Raw genomic sequence first — 20916 nt, 5'->3', positions numbered from 1 at the left:
AGTCCACCACGCGGGCTCATTGTGGTCTGGTGAACCCCAACACAAGTAAGATTGTGCGTTTTCTAGCTGCCCGAAAGCCAATGACTAGGTAAATAGGCTTACCCTATGTGTACACAGCTTTATGGTAAGGCTATGTAAGTAGTTAAATTTATACCTATCTAGGTTTGTATTTGTAAAACGAGGTGTGCATTTCCTATTAGTCTGAGAACAAAAGTTGTTCAGGATGACACTCGGAGTCACACTCTTTCGGCTTAGTATGCTACTTTTGAAATACCCTGTATATGCTGATATAATATTGAGGGAGGGGCACCAATTTCATATTATTTCAGCTCTAGTTACAGTCTTCAAAAGACTCATAAGTAATTATTATGTTCTTTTTCTTAATGTTTCGTCAGAACGTCTTTAACCGGAGGTTGGAATTTAGTTTTGTAAGTATGTATCACACATATTGAGTGAAAACTACCTCAATATTATTATTTGTACCTAATCAACAAATCAAAGGGGATGTTAATAAACAATTCCTACACTATTTTCTAAACTTCCTTTCTATGTTGTTGCAACCTTTTAATCAGTTTAAAATCAAAGCCTCGACCGTTGTAATAAGCACATGCAAAGGTTTCACAGAAGTGGACCAACTGCAGGGTACTAACCCCATCAAACACAAGAGTAGATAGGACCTAACTTATTTTCAATAGAACCAACCATGAGATAAAAAAGTATTACTTTTTCGAGGCTTTTCTTTGTGTTAAACAGTTAAAAGTTTGTAGAGGGTGTTACAGAAAATAAAAAAAAAAAGAAAATGAGTGAAACAAACTTAAAGTTGCAGATTATTTTAGTGGTATTATTCATAATTTTGAAGGGAATGTGTGCATTTGAGGATTGTGAGTACCTAACCATAATACGAGTATGAAATCTGTTTCCTATTTAACTTTTATATTAAAACCGTAGTTAGAACCATGTTAGATTCCATGCATAATTTGGTTGGCCAATACACGGAAGCATACACGCGTATTTTGAGGTCCATTCTTACATTTTAAATGAAAAAAAATATGCTTGAAAATTATTTTACTTTTTAAAATTTTCGCAAGTGTGCCTATATTAACCTTCAAATTAAACTCTTTTCCAACAGCGATCCTGTTCTCCGTGTCGCGAGCGCCCAAGTACTTCGGCATCCTGCAGGACCACCGCGGCCAGCCGCTGTCCGTCGAGCAGACCGACGACTACATGGACCAAGACTACATAGACACCAACAAGTGAGTGGCGAACTGGCGACCTTTATCACATCTGTACCTCCTGCAGGTTGACTGGCAGAAAGTGCTTTTAGCATTAAGTCGACCTTGTTGTACATTATTACATTGTAAATTGTGCAATAAAGAGTAAATAAATAAGTAAATCATCATCAGCCAATAATTTTCTACTGCTGGACATAGGCCATTCCCAAGGAACGCTAAAATACTTGGTCCTCGGCCTTCCTCATCCAGCCACTACCGGCTACCTGCCTAAGGTCGTCGGTCCAGCGGGCAGGAGGCCGTGACACGCTGCATTTATCGTCTGGGGGTATAGCCGAATTTGGCAATTTGAAACTGACGACTGGTGGTGGTAGTGGCTAGTGAGTCTGACTTTTGTGCTGAGTTAAGTTTATTATAGGCATAGATATATATTTTTATATTATGTTGTTTTATTTATTTATATAGTCTATAGTATGTACTGTTTAATTAGTATACCTTGCACCTCTACTTCCATTAATTATGTTAAAATTGTCTCTTCCATCCAAAGGTTGTCTGGTAGAGATTGCTTTAAGCAATAAGGCCGCCTTTTTTGTGCTATTTTATATATAAGTTGTGAATTGTAATATTGTCTTTAATGGTGCAAAATAAAGAGTATTCTATTCTATTCTATTCTATTCTGACGCTCCTGGGTTCAATTCCCAGTCTAGTTGTGGTTTATGAGATTAAAAAAGAGATACAGCCTATGTAATACACATATTGCCCCTATTGCCACGTTTACCACCCTGTTTTAGATCACAATAATAAGGTATCCCATCCCACCTCTCTGTAACATGAATCTTACGTTTTTCAGGAAACGGCACAAAACGGGTTTCGAGAAGTAAGTACCTAGCATACTAATATAATATAATAATAATTGCTCCTGTTTTACAGCATTACTTCCGAGTGATTTTTACGAAATCAATAATTTCACGTAGTAAGAATTAGCTGTAAAAAAAGATATAATTATAAACAAACAAAAAATCCGACTAGCAGAGGGTTCACCATTTAGCTCAATGTTACTTAGATAGGTTTTACTTAAATATCTTGTGTGGCGGTCATGTTGCTTCCCCGCCTGCGATACTTTCCATTAACATTGGGGCTTGTTTTCATCTTTTTAGCGTGCAGTCAGGTTTTTTGTTTGTTTTTAATTATATTTTTTATTTGTAACTTTTTAGTTGTTTTTATTTTATGGAGGAGGGGCAAAAATATATGGGAGCTGGGACCACCCTCCAATAGCAATAAGACTAACATCGTTGGATAGGTCTTGTCAATAGGAATAACTTTTGCTTTGACAGCTTTGTTGTCACAGTTGTCCGTTCAGAGATATATGACTTATAAGTTCCGATACTCGTCAGTTCATCTTACTGCTATTGGAGGATGGACCACCCTCCAATAGCAGTAAGACTAACGTCGTTGGATAGGTCTTGTCATTAGGAATAACTTTTGCTTTGACAGCTTTGTTGTCACAGTTGTCCGTTCAGAGATATATGACTTATAAGTTCCGATACTCGTCAGTTCATCTTACTGCTATTGGAGGATGGACCACCCTCCAATAGCAGTAAGACTAACGTCGTTGGATAGGTCTTGTCATTAGGAATAACTTTTGCTTTGACAGCTTTGTTGTCACAGTTGTCCGTTCAGAGATATTTGACTTATAAGTTCCGATACTCGTCAGTTTATCTTACTGCTATTGGAGGCTGGACCACCCTCCAATAGCAGTAAGACTAATGTCGTTGGATAGGTCTTGTCAATAGGAATAACTTTTGCTTTGACAGCTTTGTTGTCACAGTTGTCCGTTCAGAGATTTATGACATATAAGTTCCGATAGGATAAAATGTAGTTTTAAAATTAATAGTGGAGGAGTGTTGTGTTTGTGGTCATCGTATATGGTGACCTCTTTGTGAGGTGACAGTTCACCTGTCACGCTTATTAAGAAAATGGCAGCTAACGAGCAATTGTATTATTAATTACCGCCAACCCGCAATGTATTTTTGAATTGCATCACAATCTGATAATAGTTATGGAAGATTTCCGCAACTGTGTGATGTGTAGGCGAGGCCTTTATCGTGGCAGATATCAGCGACATACTCTGACAGATAATATACCAAAAGCGCAACCAGAGATTGCTGCATTCATACAACAACATGCAGAGTTGGAGGTAAGTGTGTCTTCTCGTTTCGTGATCTTATTTTTTTATAAGGGTGTGGCCACACGAGCGTGTGCGAAGAGTGCGCGGGGACGAGGGTAGCGAGTAACTTACCCGCCCCCCTCGTCCCCACGCACACTTTTCTGCCACGCACAACTCACAAAATTACGCTCGTGTGGCCTCACCCTAATGAAGTAATTTTTTCGACCGAACGACCTAACCTGCATTTTTTACAATTTCCAGTTCTTCCTAAGGCACATAGAATAGGCATGCTGTCTGTGTAGAAGCATATATTGGATTTTTTTGTGTCTTTTATTTGTGTAGCTCCGTCAAATAGGCTGGCAGCTTCTGCCTTAAAAACAGTAGCTTTGTTCCCGAAACTGACATAGTATTCTAAGTTAAGTTACGGGCAGAATACACCTCCACCGCGGCCCTTTTTGTTTTTTATCGTCAGATATTGTCATCCAATATGCCCAGATCTCGTCTGATAGTGTAGATAGTGTAATTATAATAATAAATAATTAAATAATCACCGTGTATTATTTCCCAAGAAAATATTTAATTAACCCCCTATCGGAACTTATAAGTCAAATATCTCTGAATGGACAACTGTGACAACAAAGCTGTCACAGCAAAGGTTATTCCTATTGACAAGACCTATCCAACGACATTAGTCTTACTGCTATTGGAGGGTGGTCCAGCCTCCAATAGCAGTAAGATGAACTGACGAGTATCGGAACTTATAGGTCAAATATCTCTGAACGGACAACTGTGACAACAAAGCTGTCAAAGCAAAAGTTATTCCTATTGACAAGACCTATCCAACGACATTAGTCTTACTGCTATTGGAGGGTGGTCCAGCCTCCAATAGCAGTAAGATGAACTGACGAGTATCGGAACTTATAAGTCAAATATCTCTGAACGGACAACTGTGACAACAAAACTGTCAAAGCAAAAGTTATTCCTATTGACAAGACCTATCCAACGACATTAGTCTTACTGCTATTGGAGGGTGGTCCAGCCTCCAATAGCAGTAAGATGAACTGACGAGTATCGGAACTTATAAGTCAAATATATCTGAACGGACAACTGTGAGAACAAAGCTGTCATAGCAAAAGTTATTCCTATTGACAAGACCTATCCAACGATGTTAGTCTTAATGCTATTGGAGGGTGGTCCAGCCTCCAATAGCAGTAAGATGAACTGACGAGTATCGGAACTTATAAGTCAAATATCTCTGAACGGACAACTGTGACAACAAAACTGTCAAAGCAAAAGTTATTCCTATTGACAAGACCTATCCAACGACATTAGTCTTACTGCTATTGGAGGGTGGTCCAGCCTCCAATAGCAGTAAGATGAACTGACGAGTATCGGAACTTATAAGTCAAATATATCTGAACGGACAACTGTGAGAACAAAGCTGTCATAGCAAAAGTTATTCCTATTGACAAGACCTATCCAACGATGTTAGTCTTAATGCTATTGGAGGGTGGTCCAGCCTCCAATAGCAGTAAGATGAACTTACGAGTATCGGAACTTATAAGTCAAATATCTCTGAACGGACAACTGTGACAACAAAGCTGTCATAGCAAAAGTTATTACTATTGACAAGACCTATCCAACGATGTTAGTCTTAATGCTATTGGAGGGTGGTCCCAATCTGCCCATTGTCATTTTATGTCAGTCGTCTAGTTTTAGTTTATGAATATTTTTTATTTCAATAATTTTGGTGTTGTGATTTAAATACCTACAATATGCATATTTTTGTAATGTGCTAATCAAATCCTTTCATTTGATACCCCACACAGTATAGTTGGAAAAAATATATTATTTCGATCATCACTTTATGTCCTCTAGAGGCCGCTATATACATTTTAATGTAACGTCACATAGCCTATAACCATCGCGCAATCAATACGCTGCTAACGATACCTCATACATCAAAATCTATCAAGCCAAACATACATACATACATACATACGAGTACATACAAACATACAATCGAAAAACGGCAGTCGGGTAAAAATTACTATATTGTTTAGAACAGAATTTTGACTTAATTTACTTGGTATAATGTTGAATTTTGTTACAGAAATCCAGCGGAAATTGATGAGGTTGATGAAGATGATGATGAAGAAGGAGTAGACGAAAAGGACAAGGATGTTACAGTACCAGGAAAATATAACCTGCAACCTGGTCTTTTGTAGAGTCACGCATTTTTAAAGATATGTTTACTATGTCAATTGAGCTACCCATCTAAATATCTACTTGAGGTAGTTATGTACCTACAGTAAAGGGCAGAAAGACCTGACCCCTCTCAGAAACATTATTACCATGAGAGGGGGGTTAGGTTTCTCTGCACTTGACCGTACCTGTAAATAAAGATCATAAAAGAAAAAAAAACTTATTTTATTTCAATTATTTTATTTTCATACAAACAATACAAAATATCACACTCGATCTACCCACTACAATCGCAACCTCAAAATACAGGCCATCTCTTTTACTCGTCCTCCAAACCCCTCTTCCAATTACCTCTACCAGCTTGAGCGTCCGCCAAGTCTTTGATGTGAACCCTGGTCATTTCCATAGACTCGTTGTCCATTTCATTGGACTCGCTAGAGAACTGCGCCGCTATGTGATCCTGGTAGATCTTCTCACATTCAGATGGGTATTCAGACTTGATGGTACTAGGGTGGTAGCCCAGACCGGCTATTGGGCCGACGGTTAGGTACGGTACTGGAGTTGTGACGGCGTAATGGATATCTGGAAAAGGGAAAAGTTTCAGTGGTGTGGTCTTATTAATTATCACTTAATGAATTATTTATAAATGAACAAAGCAATAAATAACTACGTAGGCACGTAACAATATCGAGTGTACTATTTTTCAAACGATTGATTTAGGACCTTATTTTATTACTGTTATAATTTGTATTATTTACGTACTTTATTCAATTTTACTATACCTACTCCCTTAGACAACTGACCCCTTAGCATGAATTTTCGTCGTGAACGTGAAGTAAAATTACTCGATGAATTTTGTAGGAAAATTTTAGTTCTGCTACCGACCGCCAGGGGTCATATTGTCATACAAAATTACTCGATGAATTCTACTTCACGTTCACGATGAAGTCACGTCACTAAGGGGTCTGGTTTTAAAACCACAAAAAAACAAAACAACTCACGATCCATATGCTCAGGGATCTGCACAGTGGCCACCTTCACGTCATCATCATAGTAGTCCTTCGGCCCCTTGGGCACGCATTCCTCGGGCTGTTGCCGGCGACCTGACTGGTCTACATGTCTCCGCAGCGAGGGCGCTGGCGTCGGCTGAGGGAAGGCCGTGTGCTTGATGGAGCGAGGGTCGAGCCCTACCAGCTTTATGTTCGCTAGTCTGTGGATTTAAGGGGTTGGAAGTAAGGTGATGTTTGTTAGTGAATAAATTTAATACAAATTGTTTGATCGTGATTACAGTTATTGATACTATGACAATTAGGGTAACGTAACGTACCTAGGGACATTTTCGACTACCCCAACTTTGAATGAAGCTATCGCAGCGTACAACTAAGATATTAATGTGAAATTTTCTTTATTCGGTAGGGTATATAATCTATTATCACTAGTATTTGTGCTAAAGCTTTAGTGTGGCCAGATTTTATTAAATTAAGATAAAAGTAAAAATGCTTGTTTTGACCCAAGGTACGTTACACGTTTGTACCTTGGGACACTGTTTCCTATAGCTTTGTACTATGGAAAATGCAAACTTCTAAATAACGCCTTATATCTCTGTTCTTATTGATTTACTGCATCTCTCTTCTGTCCAGTTTCACTCTGGCACTAATAAGAAAAGAGATATAAGGCGTTATTTAGATGTTTGCATGTTCCATAGTACAAAGCCATAGGAAACAGTGTCCCAAGGTACAAATTTAATCGTGTCTAGGGTTTCTGATTTCTCCACCTGTTTTCGTTCTCGAGCTTCGAGAATTCTCGAGCCCAAATTCTCGAGTCTTCTCGAGTCTCGAGCCTTTCTAAGAAAAAAGCCTTAATTTAATAAAAACCCACAAAGTCTTCATTTTTTACTTTGTCAACTTAATCACAAATAAAATATTCTATTAAATACTCATAATTAGCTGTCTAGCTAGCTACCTATTACTAGTACAAGGTTGGCCAAAAGTAATCACTCTATTGGAAGTTGCTCTCATTTGTGCAAATGGCCGCCAATTTCAAATCAGTTTTGATATTGGTGGACTAGATAAATGCAGAGTACAAGTTCAGAAGCCGTGGAGTGATATACTCCCCAAGAACGCAGAATAATTGTGCAATGAGAGGGGCTAATGGCTGGACTGACCATCGCCTCCTCAGATCCAAACTACGTATGGTATTGCAGAGACCTCGTCGTGCCTCACATAAGAAGCCAATTAGAGCGCTTTGTTCAAGTCTTGTCCACTGTAGCGACGCTAGCGCTAAGCTTGACAATAAATTTCATGACATTTCGGCAAAGAATCCATCAATCTCGGCAGACGTTGACTCATCGTGGGTGGCCATTGCTAACAACCTATCTCAGGCCGTCACTGAATCTCTCACCCCACCATCTAAGAAACACCAAGATTGGTTTGATGAGAATGACCCTGAAATTAAAACGCTGCTAGCAGAGCATAGACGCTTTCTTAGGAACCCAACTATCACAACATCTGAGAAACACAATGTCCAAAGGACTCTAAAACAGAAGCTTCGGAGCCTAAAAGATAAATGGTGGCTTGAAAGAGCTGAAGAGCTTCAACGTTGGGCTGATACTAAGCAGATTGGAAAGTTTTATCAGAGTCTACAAACCATCTTCGGACCAAAAATTAAAAAGGTTGTTCCTATGCGCACGGCTGATAAATCCAGACGTCTTAGTAACAAACAAGACATCCTGTTCAGATGGACCGAGCACTTCCAAAGCGTTTTTAACCCTCCAAGCTACACCTATGATGTATCTTGTCTGGACGATGTACCCCAGAGGCTAGAAATCGCCGAACTTGACGAACCCCCCACCATAGAAGAGATGCGAAAATCCATCCACCGGCTTCAGAATGGAAAGGCACCTGGATCTGATGGCCTACCTCCAGAAGTATTTAAGTACGGTGGTCCAGCAATCCATAACAGTCTGCACCAACTTATTCTCAAGATCTGGGCTGAAGAAAACGTTCCGCAAGCATGGAAAGATGCCTCCATTTGTACACTGTACAAAGGCAAGGGTGACGCATCCGAATGCGGCTCATATCGGGGAATCTCCCTTCTTTCGGTGGCGGGAAAGATACTTGCCCATATAATTAACACGCGGCTGAGTGCTGTAGCCGAAGAAATCCTACCTGAGAGTCAATGTGGTTTCCGGCCAAACAGGGGAACAATCGACGCGATATTTGTAGTAAAGCAGATTCAGGAAAAGAGCCTTGAGCAACACCGACCCCTATACCTCTGCTTTATAGACCTTGAGAAAGCCTTTGACCGTGTTCCCCGGGAGCTACTCTGGGAAGTTCTGAGGCGATCCGGCTGCCCCTCTAAGTTTGTGAATATTATACGCCAATTTCATGACTCAATGCTGGGAAGGGTGCAGTTTGATGACTGCCTTTCTGAAGGGTTTCCTGTGGTTTGCGGCGTCAAACAGGGTTGCGTTATGGCTCCAACACTTTTTGGAATATTCTTTGGAGCTGTGGTTACTGATGCTCTTCAGCGGTGCGACGACTCCATCTCTATAACCACACGAACAGATAAAGGGATCTTCAATTTATCTAGATTCCGGGCAAAGGGAAAATGTCGCCAGCTCAGAATTCTTGACGCACTCTATGCAGATGACGCCTGCTTCATGGCCGACAGCCACACCGCACTTCAGTCATACCTAACAAACCCCCATAACTCCTGCAAAAAATTTGGTTTGACAATCAGCAATTCCAAAACCCAGATACTAGTTCAACCTCCGCGTGGAAGCCCAGCTGAAGCACCCAACATCTTCTTGGGAGATGGTGCCCTGGACGTGGTATCTCACTTCCGTTACCTTGGAAGTGAGATCAGAAACGACAATCGTCTAGACACCGAGATTCCGGTGCGAATTGCCAGAGCTGCTTCTGCTTTTGGAAAACTAAACCAACGGGTGTGGAAATCTCATGATTTAAAACTGATGACTAAGTTGGCTGTATACAAGGCGACGGTCCTTCCCATTTTGCTGTATGCCTCCGAAACCTGGTGCCTCTATAGAAGAAATATAAAGCAGCTTGACATCTTCCACATGAAGTGCCTGCGTACTATCTTGAGGATAAACTGGGAAGACCGAGTGACAAACACGGAAGTGCTAAGGCGTGCACAAATGCAGGGTATGGAAGCCATGCTCATGAAAGCGCAGCTAAGGTGGTGTGGTCATGTGGTACGTATGGAGGACGATCGACTACCAAAAGCCGTCTTCTACTCCCAGCTCTCAAAAGGTGCGCGAACAGTTGGCGGACAGCACTTGCGATACAAGGATGTTCTGAAAAGGCATATAACTGCTTCTGGCATTCCACCTGACAGCTGGGAAAAAGCAGCCCACAATCGCAACGAATGGCGCTCCACAGTCCACTCCAGAGTAAATGAGTTCGAAAAAGCCCGACTAGAAACTCTTGACTCCAACCGCCTGCAGCGCAAGACTCGTCCGAAGCCCACTTACAACTACACCTACAACGGCCGTGGCGAACTATTCTGCAATGCTTGTAACCGGACCTTTGCCACGAAGCTGGGTTTCGCGAGTCACATTCGCGCCCACCGCCGAAGAAGTCCTACTAGCCCCTGAGGTCGCCGTCATCGGATCACGATGAGGAGGACATCATCATCATCAGCTTAAATGGAGATGAAACATAATAAATCATAATACACGCGCATGGTATGCGTGTGTGTTGTTAAAAGCGGCGCAGGAAAATTCGAATTGAATATTCTTAATTTTTATCTCAAGGCTCGAGAAATTCTCGAGTCTTCAGATTTTTTTCTCGTCTCGAACCAAGCCGAATTTCTCGAATCTTCTCGAGCTCGAGAATTCTCGAGCAGAAACCCTAATCGTGTCCCAAGGTACAAAAAAACAATATTTAACCAAAATTTAAATATCTTTATTTTTAATGTAGGAATCTTTCAGATAATTGCCATGTCATAAAATTAAATAACTGAAAAGTTATACGTGACATCCATGTCTTTATTTTGAGCATGCCTCAATGAGATAAAGCAACACAAAAAACTATACAAAAGCTACTTTTGACTCCAAAAAACTTCATATTGTCTTCACCACACACTCGATGCTGGTATGATCACGAGACTCACTAGTTTTGCCAAGCGAGTAAAATACTATGCCTAGGGTAGAATTTCAATGTGTTTATTTAGCCGGTTTTTAAAATACAATCAATGTCCCGAGGTACAAGCGTCCCAAGGTACGTTACGTTACCCTACCTATGCTAATACAAGAAGCAAGCTCACACTCGTAGTCGTAATGTAGCTGCATATTATGAGGTCGGCATATTATAAAAGCTGTAGTCTTTCCCCCTTATTCATAGAAAAGTTACAAGACGTTTTAACTAATAAACTGTTTTGTCCCTCTCTGTCAAAGAACAAATTGTTCTTTGTCGGAGAGGGACAAAACAGTTTATTAGTTAAAACGTTCTGTAACTTCTCTATGAATAAGGGGGTTTGGCTTTAGTCATGAATATAAATAAATAAACACATTTAAGTAAGTATATAAAAACGCTAATTTTTTAAATAAACGACGCTGTTATTTTTAATTGCACGTAATATTTAGGGATAACCACGACTCGATTAACTTTAATAACGTGTTAAAATCAGCTTAAGCCCTATATTCTAGACTTATGCCAGTGCGCACGCCTGGATACTAACATGTTACATTAATCAACTGCCCTCAGTGATAGATAATATCTACATTTAACTGAACTATTAATCATATATATGCCTTTAAAACTTATTTTATCGGCTTGTTGGTAGGATCTTTAGTTATGCACAATATTTAGCAATACACTTATTAAATAGAGGTATACAATATACATATACCCGTAGAACACAAAAAATAGATTGCATATTTACTTACCTATTTAACAAAGGGCTGGCCCTTATCTCTGACCGCGCATGATGATAAACGTGTAATAAACACAGAAAGTAAATAACTAACTTCATGTTTGTGTTAAAAAAATTAGACGCGTCTGATCATAATTTTGCGTTTTAAACCGATATGTAATGTAACAGCTATGGAAGTGTGCTCTTATAGTCAGCGTTTTTATTTTTTATATAAATGCATCTTGATAAAGGTTACAATTGTGGAATGAGCATTGTTGGACAAACAATGCAACAGGTGGTCGCTTCGTTGTTTTTTCTTCTTACCTGGATTACTCGATTCGCTAATCGAATGCCTTATGCAATCGTCCAGTCGATCTGTGTCGTGAGTAGTGGTCGGAGATTAGTGGGACGAAAGATTATCTTCTGTGGGTCGTAGCACATTAAAGAGTAAAATTATTAGTAAGTACTTGCAGTAGACGCTAAGAAACAAATATTAAATACTAGCTGTTCCCGCGAGCTTCGCTTCGCCTTATAAAGTTTTCCCATGGGAATTCCGGGATAAAAAGTAGCCTATGTTCTTTCTCAGGATCTAGACCATAATTATGTACTTATACAAAATTTCATTCAAATCCGTTCAGTAGTTTTGGCGTGAAAGAGTAACAGACAGACAGACACAGTTACTTTCGCATTTATAATATTAGTTAGGATGTGATATTTGAATTCAATTAGTCGTATCGTATGTAAAAATAGGGTAGATTCCGAGGTATGAAAATGTAATTTCTATTTAGTTAGTATTTAGGAGATAGGAGAGGATTTCTTGATAAAAAAAAAAAAAACACACACCCACTTTTCGCCACTTTCACTCTGGCGAAAAGTGGGTGCAACAATGCATCTCTGCCTACCCCGCAAGGGAGTACATTAGTACAAGGCGTGAGTGCGTGTGTGTTGTGTGTGTGTTATGTTAGTCCCAATGTAATAGGGGGCGGGCCTATTGCCATTTTACGGGCACATCCAAGACCCGGGAACAAATATCTGTGTTTAAACAAATATCTGCCCCAGCCGGGAATCGAACCCGGGACCATCGGCTCAGTAGTCAGGGTCACTAACCACTACGCCATTCGGTCGTCTTGATAAAATGGACTAAAAATTTCAATTTAGCAAACTAGCCTATGAAAATATCGAGGGATTATTTATCGATGAATGTCAATCTCAAAACATAACTATGGTCTAACATTTTGAGATTGAGACACTTGCCTACGATAAATACGTTTGAGGAACAAACAAATTAGGACCTACCATACACTCTGATCAATATGAAAATAATTAGATACTTTAGATTCTTAATCGCAACGAAAAAAACATGTACAAATTTGCCGTATTGTATTCGGTACAAGAAGGTAGATATAATATAAATGCAGCTTACTGTAATACGTAAGTTAGTTAGCTATTTATCAAAATGCAGGGTGATAGACTGCAGGCTGTGTTTAGCCATCGATAGCTATCGGCTTAACGCTATTTAAATGCCGTTTAGACAAGGCTCATCGGTCAAATTTTACTTTCTTATCGGGCCTAATGTGTTAGGATTACCATCTACGTTTACATGTGGCTATTAATAACCTCTTTAAGGGTATTTTCTATACAAATTTGAATATGTAGCGCACCTGTCTAGCCAGTAATTAGGCAAGTCGGTAATAGTTGGAATATATTTGTGGCCAGCTGTTATTTGCGCACGCACTTGCCAACGTAATGTTTTGTTTCAATCCACATTTGTATATTTGATTGTCGATAGACGTTCGATATTATTTATTGATCGTAAGTTGGTAAATGTCATTGATATTAAGTATTATATTATGCTAAGTTGGTGCGTATACATAAAAGAAGGTTAGAAATACTGACGTCAAAGACTGCCCCACTAAATATTAATGTACTTTATCTAAGTGTAAAACGGTTTAATTGAAAAAGGAAAAAATATGATTGTGTATGCAATGTTTTCATTGTCTAAATAGAATTAAAGTCTGTTTTTTTATCTTAGATACTAAATTGACAGATTCTGAACGGTTCATCAACAGTCGATGGTCCCACCAGTAGAACTGGAGCTGCTCAAAAAGTTCATTAATAAAATAAAAACAAATTATAGACATTAAATTCATCATTTAAAAAAAATATCTAATAGATTCGTCTACTCTTCTTGTAGTTGTCGACGGGGTCGAGGTGCCATGACGCATTGCCTCCGCAGCCAATCAGCGCGGAGCAGCCGCCCAACACGATTGGTGGGTCGGTGTCCGGCACGCAGATGCTGTCCTGGCAGAACGTCGCTGTGCCTGGAAGAGTGGTCAATAGATTTAAAAAAAAAACAAAAACAATTAGATTGTTAGTCTTAGGGGTCTTAAGGGTAGGCTTAGTCCACCACGCGGGCCAAGTGCTGGTTGGTGGACCCAACACGAGAAGGCTTGTGCTGAGACAGATAGAGTCACAGATACCATCGAATTAAGTTTCAGTGAATAACATTCGTAGCTTACATAATATACTTATACATTTTTTTTGACTATATATGTGCTGCAGGTGAATGATAGCAGATAAAATAAACTTGTAAAGTAAAGTTGATTCATCATCGGGAACAATGATCGCGACGTTATCTACACTCGTTGCTGGTAAAAAAACACGGCAATTTATTTTTATGAAGATTACAAAACAGTTTGATAGATTACTTAATGCGCTGAATATTTACATGTAATTTGTGTGGCAGATGCCCCTTAGATAAAAAAGACATCAAGAATTGATGAGTATGTACAGTTTTAAAACCGTTTACAGGAATAACTTGCTTAAATCATCTTAGAGTATTATTTTATGCATTCAGGTAGAAGTTCAAAATACTAAAATACGTGGCTTGTAATGTAAAATTTTGGCTAAAGCCAAGCATTGAAACCTGATCAGTTATGCTAAACTTTCGGTGTACTTGTACATTACCCATATGGGTAGCGATTCTAAAATCCATCTAAAATGGCTGCGTGAATAATAACCAGTCCACCAACCCGCACAAGGCCAGCGTGGTGGACTAGGCCTATAATACCCTTCCTTCATTGAATGGTGACTCGTGCCCCAGTAGTGGGGACGTAATGGTTCGTCATGAATAGTAACTATTTTAGTATAAGTTCATTAGTTTTGACAGTGCTAAATGTAATATTCCTACTTCTACGATATGAAATCGTCTCCTTAATCTCACCAACATATCCCGTAGGCCGCGCCTGGCGTCTATTCTTCACATAATCCACGACCGCCTTGGCCAGCGCGTAGAAGTGCTTGCTGGCCTTATACCGCATCCTGGCCAGTGCCGCGCTGCAGTCCAGCTGGTCCCCGCGGCAGTGGTACACCAGGTTCTTGGTGTTGGCCCTCACCATCTGCTGGCGGAGCACCTGGAACTTGGTGTCCGTGGGCTGGAGCTGCGCGAAGCGGACGTTCACTGCAGAGTTGGATATAAGATTTTGTATAACAGTAACTGATAATTGGGTATAAATGTTTGAAGTGTGCGAAATGACGCCACTCCAGTGATGTAGTAATACGTAACTAACAGCTATTAACTTAAAAGGGTTACAAAATATAAAATGCAAAGTTTAAAAGGAAACGGATTGATATATTTAAAAATATTTAATTTATTTATCAGCGAAACTTGCGCGTTGAATTCTTTTGTTAGTGATTTGTGAAATTGGTGACAGTATAATATATTTTATGTAATAATAACATGCGTGTTGTCTGTGTAACTATGATATTTTATATATTATTTGTGTTAGAATATGAATATGTACATGTACATTTCATGTTTTGGGATTTACTTTATTATAATAATATGCTGTTAATTAAATAAGCCTTTAGAAGTATACATAGAATACCATATTGGACGTAGCGGTCTGGTTGATTTAAATTCAATACCTATTAACATTACATAAGTACGTATACACGCGGCTAATACCTATACATAAAGCTGACAGTACTTATGCTAGAGCATTACCACACCTGTCGACAAATACGTGAATACGACATAGATCAATCAAGCTGACCCTCTGTAGGCGGGGGCGGATGGCGAGACACCTTACACGTACGTACGTAACAGTCTCACGAAACGTGAAACCTAATAATTTACTTAACTGCTTAATATATTTAAATTAAGAAAGGTGTATAAGTCCTTAATAAAGATTACTTAGCCGGCGGAATGTGCTGTTTCGGTAATGCATAATAATGTGTAATGTCGATGTTAAACACACAGAAAATCAAAATCTCAATGACGCTTTGGAAGCTTCGTAAACTAAATGTTGCTTCCATGTGTATTGGTGTAATTAGCTACGTTAAAAAAAACGAATTTCTAAATTTCAAAACGAGTAAAAACTAGTTCAGCCTGAAAAAACTAGGTAGGTACTCGAATACAAGGAGTGTGTCCTAAATTCATTACTACATGAGTGTAATGGAAATTATATTTATTAGACTTACGCCCAGCCCCCACATAATAAGTCTGGAACAACCTAACATTATTAGTTAAAATAAAGAAAAAAATGAAAACTATATTTTTATATGTCATTTTATGGTGTTCACGCACCGCACAACAGTAACTGAAACTAACTGGATTATTTTACGATCCAATCAACTAACCAACTACGATAATTGGTAAAAATAAAATACATAGGTAAGTACTTAACCTTAAATTGTAAATTTTTAACGAGGTGTGAAGTGACGGCTATCGGCTAGGTCTTAGTATGATGCAAATAAAAAATATGTTAATCTTGACTGAAAACTGACGACTACTTATTTGTAATTATTGTTTATACTCAGTAGGGACGGCATGTTACATTTTCCTTGAACTACTGTTGTTAGTTGTTGACGTTACATATAGATCAATGATGTCCAGGAAATATGCATGAAAGAGTAACACACACTTTTCGCATTTATGATAAACTCGCGAGCAATGATAAAGTTCCATAGATATAGCACCAAATTACTCCTAAACGGAAAAGGTTGATGACGCCTTCTGCAATATTAAAGTACATTTAACAGCGCCTCAGAATATTACTAACTTAGTGCCAATTTCTCCATTGTCGGTTATCTAACCGACAGGGATTGATTTATAAATTAAACGTCATATCCATATAAAATTCATGACAGATGTGTCAAAAGTTAACCACTACTCCCTGGTTATGCTCTAACCGAGAATGGAGAAATTGGCACTAAATATTGGGTTCAAATTTTAAATTGAATGTTTTAAAAAGTTCGGGTCATTCGGTGTCGGTATTTTGTGGGCGGAACTTTTTCATTGCTCACGAGTGTATTATCAATGCAGCACAAGCAGTGCAGCAGGGTGCACCGAGGTACCTATTCCACAGTAGTCGGCGATGTATCAGCAACAAATACTCTTTGTCTACAACAAAGGCTCTCTAACGAATCCGCGTTTCGTGCCGGCCGACCACAGATTACATCTATATTGCAAATTATAGGAATACTAGCAATATGCCCGCTGACAATTAACAATAACAGCGATCGCGATATAACTCGTGACTCAGTAGTTGCACTCTAAAGAGATGTCTGCGATATTTTTGTAATTTACGACGATAATTGTCTTTTAAACGCGGAACTAGTGCAGTGTTGGTCGTTCATTATCACCGGACTAAAACTGATTTAGTTTGTGAATATACCATGGTACCCTCTCGATAGTGTTTGCATGTCTAAGGACATGCTAAGAACAAGACTAGCCAGGAACTCCAATGTATAAAGTGTGTCATACAAGCCCTAACCTATGATTTTTTACTAAAACTGTCGAAGCAGCAATGTACGAGTAGGTAGGTCCTGTACTTTTGCCTACTCCAATGTTAGAGATGCATTGCAGGAGGGAGTAGTAGTTTTTTTAATTTTTTTATTTTTAGTAGGTACTAACCCCCGCATTCATAAAAAAGTTGCCCGGACGAAGGACAATTTAAGGCGATGGGATATGCTCCCAGCCAATGCCAGCACTCTATGCAGTTGCGGAAGCCTCCAGACAACGTCACACCTTATAGAGTGTCCTAATGCCCCAAAATGCAGTCAAGGAGACCTGATGAAGGCCAATGATCTCGCAATAAGAGTAGCAAAACACTGGAGGAAGTTAGCTTAGTGCATTTTACACGATAGAAGAAGAAGATAAAAAAGTTACTGGACGCTTTAGCTATTTAACTGTTCTGTTACTCTCTGACAGAGAACAATAAGGGGGTACGTCTTGAGTACTTTTCTTATGTTTACCATAAATATAACTGTGGAATAATTATATTACCTATTATGTCAAGTCATGCTGTGGTGCTAGATTTCTAACAAATTTTCTGCCAAAACCGTACGGTTAAACTTACACGGTACACCATTTTAACGTGAACCTAGTGGTATATTAAATAAGGTCCGAAGTGTTTTGAAGCCAATGCTCCCATTAATTAACAGATTATACCCTATTGTGTAGCGTCGTGGCGAGATAGAGGTGTCGAATCGATATTTGTGGCTTGTTCCGATTTCAGGCCCAAGGGACGGCAGCAGTGAACCCGTGAAGAAATAATAAACTTTAAAAAATATTATTAAGGCTAACAATTACTCACATTATAATTTTTCTAAAGTCGCTGTGATAAAAGAATTATAATACAGCAGAAATTGACACATAAATAATGATACTAAAAAAACTATAAATAAAATGTGCTATGAATTGTGGCTATGAATAGTTGAATACAAAAGGGTATGTATTACAAAGGTTTTATTCGAGACAGCCAAGTACAGGAGGTTTACCAACCCTCATAATAGAATAGAATACATATGAAATCCGTAGATATTTCAGGAGAAGGATGGAGGATGAAATGAAAGTAAGAGCGAAACGCCTTAATTGGGAAGAACTGTAATACTCAACGCCTCGAGAAGAATTGCATAAGTTAAAATCTAAACACAACGTTTAAACTCTCTATGTTACGTAAGCCGAGTTCAATGTTGGGGTCGATTGGGTCACCGTCCATGTTCCAGTTGCTGATAACAAATAACATAAGGTTAATTGGCACCCCATAGATTACTTGGTAACTTTATAACAATGCATTTGTAGCATATCCCGGGCGGCTTAAAATGGAAAATGTACCGAAGTGTCGCAATAAATTCCACTTGATATTTACTTAATTGAATGCTGTAGAAATGTATTATCAATTACGTTTGTGACAGTATCGCTTTAGATGGAAATATCTATTGTTGTGGTGTGATACCCGCAACCCCGGGGCGGGTCTTGTGCATAAATCTACTAAGTAAATCCTGTTTTGATTTGCGCACTTTAACTGAGGGAGGCTGTTTTATTGCTATTTGTGTTGATTGTTAACATTAAATGTTGCTACCCAGCTATTTTTATAGTAAAAAACAAAAATTATGTTTTTAAGGAAATGCATAAAAACCATAAGACTTACCACGTCAGATTACTTCAGTGCAGAAATTACAAAGAATAATAAACTATCAATTAAAACTAAACGAAAAAAATATCAAATAAGCTACGTATGCATGCCTTTCTTACTTTCCAACCTAATACATATACGTACGTCGCACAGAATCGCAAACAACTGTACCAAATTCCTGCACCGCCGAGGTCATATAAAATGTATGTGGGTCTCAACTTGAAAATATCTTCAACAGGGTCCTCGCCGTACTTCGGTCATTAACTAGTCAAATCAAAGCATAACTGGTGCATCTTTCATTGCCGTGACCAGTGTTTCCCAAACGTAAGGCCGTATACTCAAAAAAAGCTGTAAGCTTATAAGCGCTTACTTTACAATGGATAATTTTCAAGAGCTTACCAGCGCTGATTCGGTAAAGTATGAAAAAGTACAGTCCAACAGATTGCGATTTTGCAAAGACTTTTAATCATTGTCAGTTATTTACTTACATTTTAAAAATAAAATACCGATTGATAATGGCTTTGTAACGGATTTGTGCTGAAATAAATATTATATGTAGATCGATTAAATACGGTCTGTCACAATTAGTTAGAATCCACTTCCGTTTTGGACTTTATACAGGGTGTTGCAAAAAGGGTATACTAAGCCGAAACCTACATGTGCAGCATGTTATATCTAAGCCCGAAACAGAAATCAGAATTTGAAAATTCGCGAAATAAAAAAATTCCATAGAAACTTTGTTGGTCACGTGACTTTTTAGTATGGAAAAAAAAAATTATTTTCGCGAATTTCCAAATTCTGATTTCAGTTTCGGGCTTAGACATAACATGCTGCACATGTAGGTTTCGGCTTAGTTTACCCTTTTTGCAACAGCCTGTAGTTTAACTGTAAGCGCTAATAAATTTCTAGGTTTCTTTCTCTATACTGCGTAATATGTCTCTGCTGTGAATCTGCGATAAAGGTGGATATTTTATGACGATTTTTTTATTTTCTTTCTTTCGTTCTTTTATTTTAATTTGGTATGCGATTTAAAATAGTATTATTTTCATTATTTAGTAGGTAAACAATGTTTTATGAATGCAACTTTGCATCCATCATTTGCTAAAAAAAATCTATACTCTGCAGAACAGCATACATTCTTCGGCCATCTTGAAAGTTTGAGATCCGCCGGCACGCTCGCATAGTATCATGGCTTGTTTATGCTCAGTTGTGACAGACGGACAGACAGCGGACTTGCTAAACAGCTCGCAGGTGGATTTATAGATAGAATATACATTCAGCGTGTACAGACAAACACACTTACATACACCGCCCGACATGTGTTGGGTGGTCGTACAGAGAAGAAGTTTTATAAAGGCCACTACAGGTATATTATTTGATGAAAATTATTACATTATTAAGCTTGTTAAGTTGCCTCGACAAGTTGCGTCATGTAAGCCGTTAATTTGAGCTGAATTAAGGTTGTAGGTGGGGTTTGAACACTTGATTAAGGTTCTAATGTGCTGTTGCCGATGTTAGCATGTGCTGTGTGGTTTTGTTATACAATCAGACGTTTTAAATATAGGAAATTGAACATTAAAATTTGAATCATATTTTAAAACAATCATAGCCTTAATATTTTACTCGGCAATAATAAAACAAGAATTTATGGCATTTAAGATGGTAGGTATAGTGTTTAGTAGTATGCAGTAGGTGTTTTTGCTCTTTAAAATAATCGATATTTTATACTTATTTACTAACGTTTTTAAAGCTTTTGCAGGCGGCACTTTTCATTAAGATTACCATAATAACGTAAATTGAATTACTTGGGGTCGGTCAGATATATCCTTGGCAGACCGTACAACGTACATGTTTGACTAAGGAATTATGTGCCTACGTCAGTGCTTATGATGAAATATGTATTAACCAAGTATTAACAAGTCCCTACAGTCCTACGTACGCCCAAATTCATAGAGCTTTTTGACACTTTACAATAGATTTAAAATTTACGTTGTGATATACAAATTTCAACTTTTTG

The 20916-nt window shown here is 38.6% G+C and overlaps 3 protein-coding genes and 1 long non-coding RNA gene across 4 annotated transcripts; 2 read left to right on the top strand and 2 right to left on the bottom strand.

Moving 5' to 3' along the window:
• The first annotated feature begins 518 nt into the window (after positions 1–518).
• LOC105398426 lies at positions 519–5878 on the top strand. The gene is made up of 4 exons (XM_011570536.3): positions 519–881; positions 1130–1253; positions 2080–2106; positions 5510–5878. Exons 1-4 carry the CDS (start codon positions 800–802, stop codon positions 5622–5624), a joined length of 348 nt encoding a protein of 115 aa, XP_011568838.3. The 5' UTR covers positions 519–799; the 3' UTR covers positions 5625–5878.
• Positions 2998–3944, top strand: LOC125489784. Its single transcript, XR_007267239.1, has 2 exons — positions 2998–3426; positions 3658–3944. It is a non-coding gene; the product is annotated as an uncharacterized LOC125489784 (long non-coding RNA).
• Positions 5879–5920: 42 nt separating the features above from the next.
• LOC105398427 lies at positions 5921–7490 on the bottom strand. Its single transcript, XM_048626921.1, has 3 exons — positions 7480–7490; positions 6603–6811; positions 5921–6183 (listed from the first exon to the last, which is right to left on the bottom strand). Exons 1-3 carry the CDS (start codon positions 7488–7490, stop codon positions 5921–5923), a joined length of 483 nt encoding a protein of 160 aa, XP_048482878.1.
• A 6154-nt stretch (positions 7491–13644) lies between these two features.
• On the bottom strand, positions 13645–16560 carry LOC105398513. The gene is made up of 3 exons (XM_048626919.1): positions 16542–16560; positions 14702–14974; positions 13645–13799 (listed from the first exon to the last, which is right to left on the bottom strand). The coding sequence occupies exons 1-3, from the start codon at positions 16558–16560 to the stop codon at positions 13645–13647; spliced, it is 447 nt and encodes a 148-aa protein (XP_048482876.1).
• Between the last annotated feature and the right edge of the window lie 4356 nt (positions 16561–20916).

This window comes from Plutella xylostella, chromosome 17 (assembly GCF_932276165.1).
Source record: "Plutella xylostella chromosome 17, ilPluXylo3.1, whole genome shotgun sequence".
In the NCBI taxonomy this organism is placed as follows: Eukaryota; Metazoa; Arthropoda; class Insecta; order Lepidoptera; family Plutellidae; genus Plutella; species Plutella xylostella.
Note: the sequence above shows the minus strand (reverse complement) of the source record. Positions and strands in the feature narration are given on the sequence as shown.

What these genes read in the sequence shown, in the direction of transcription:
- LOC105398513 (XM_048626919.1), bottom strand. An exon ending in GCGGCCTACGGGATATGTTG is followed by an intron (nt 13,800 to 14,701) that starts GTGAGATTAAGG and finishes CCACTCTTCCAG; the next exon opens with GCACAGCGACGTTCTGCCAG.
- LOC105398426 (XM_011570536.3), top strand. Translation starts at nt 800, where the DNA reads ATGAGTGAAACAAACTTAAAGTTGCAGATTATTTTAGTGGTATTATTC. An exon ending in AATGTGTGCATTTGAGGATT is followed by an intron (nt 882 to 1,129) that starts GTGAGTACCTAA and finishes CTTTTCCAACAG; the next exon opens with CGATCCTGTTCTCCGTGTCG. An exon ending in CACAAAACGGGTTTCGAGAA is followed by an intron (nt 2,107 to 5,509) that starts GTAAGTACCTAG and finishes ATTTTGTTACAG; the next exon opens with AAATCCAGCGGAAATTGATG.
- LOC105398427 (XM_048626921.1), bottom strand. An exon ending in GATCCCTGAGCATATGGATC is followed by an intron (nt 6,184 to 6,602) that starts GTGAGTTGTTTT and finishes TCCCTTTTCCAG; the next exon opens with ATATCCATTACGCCGTCACA.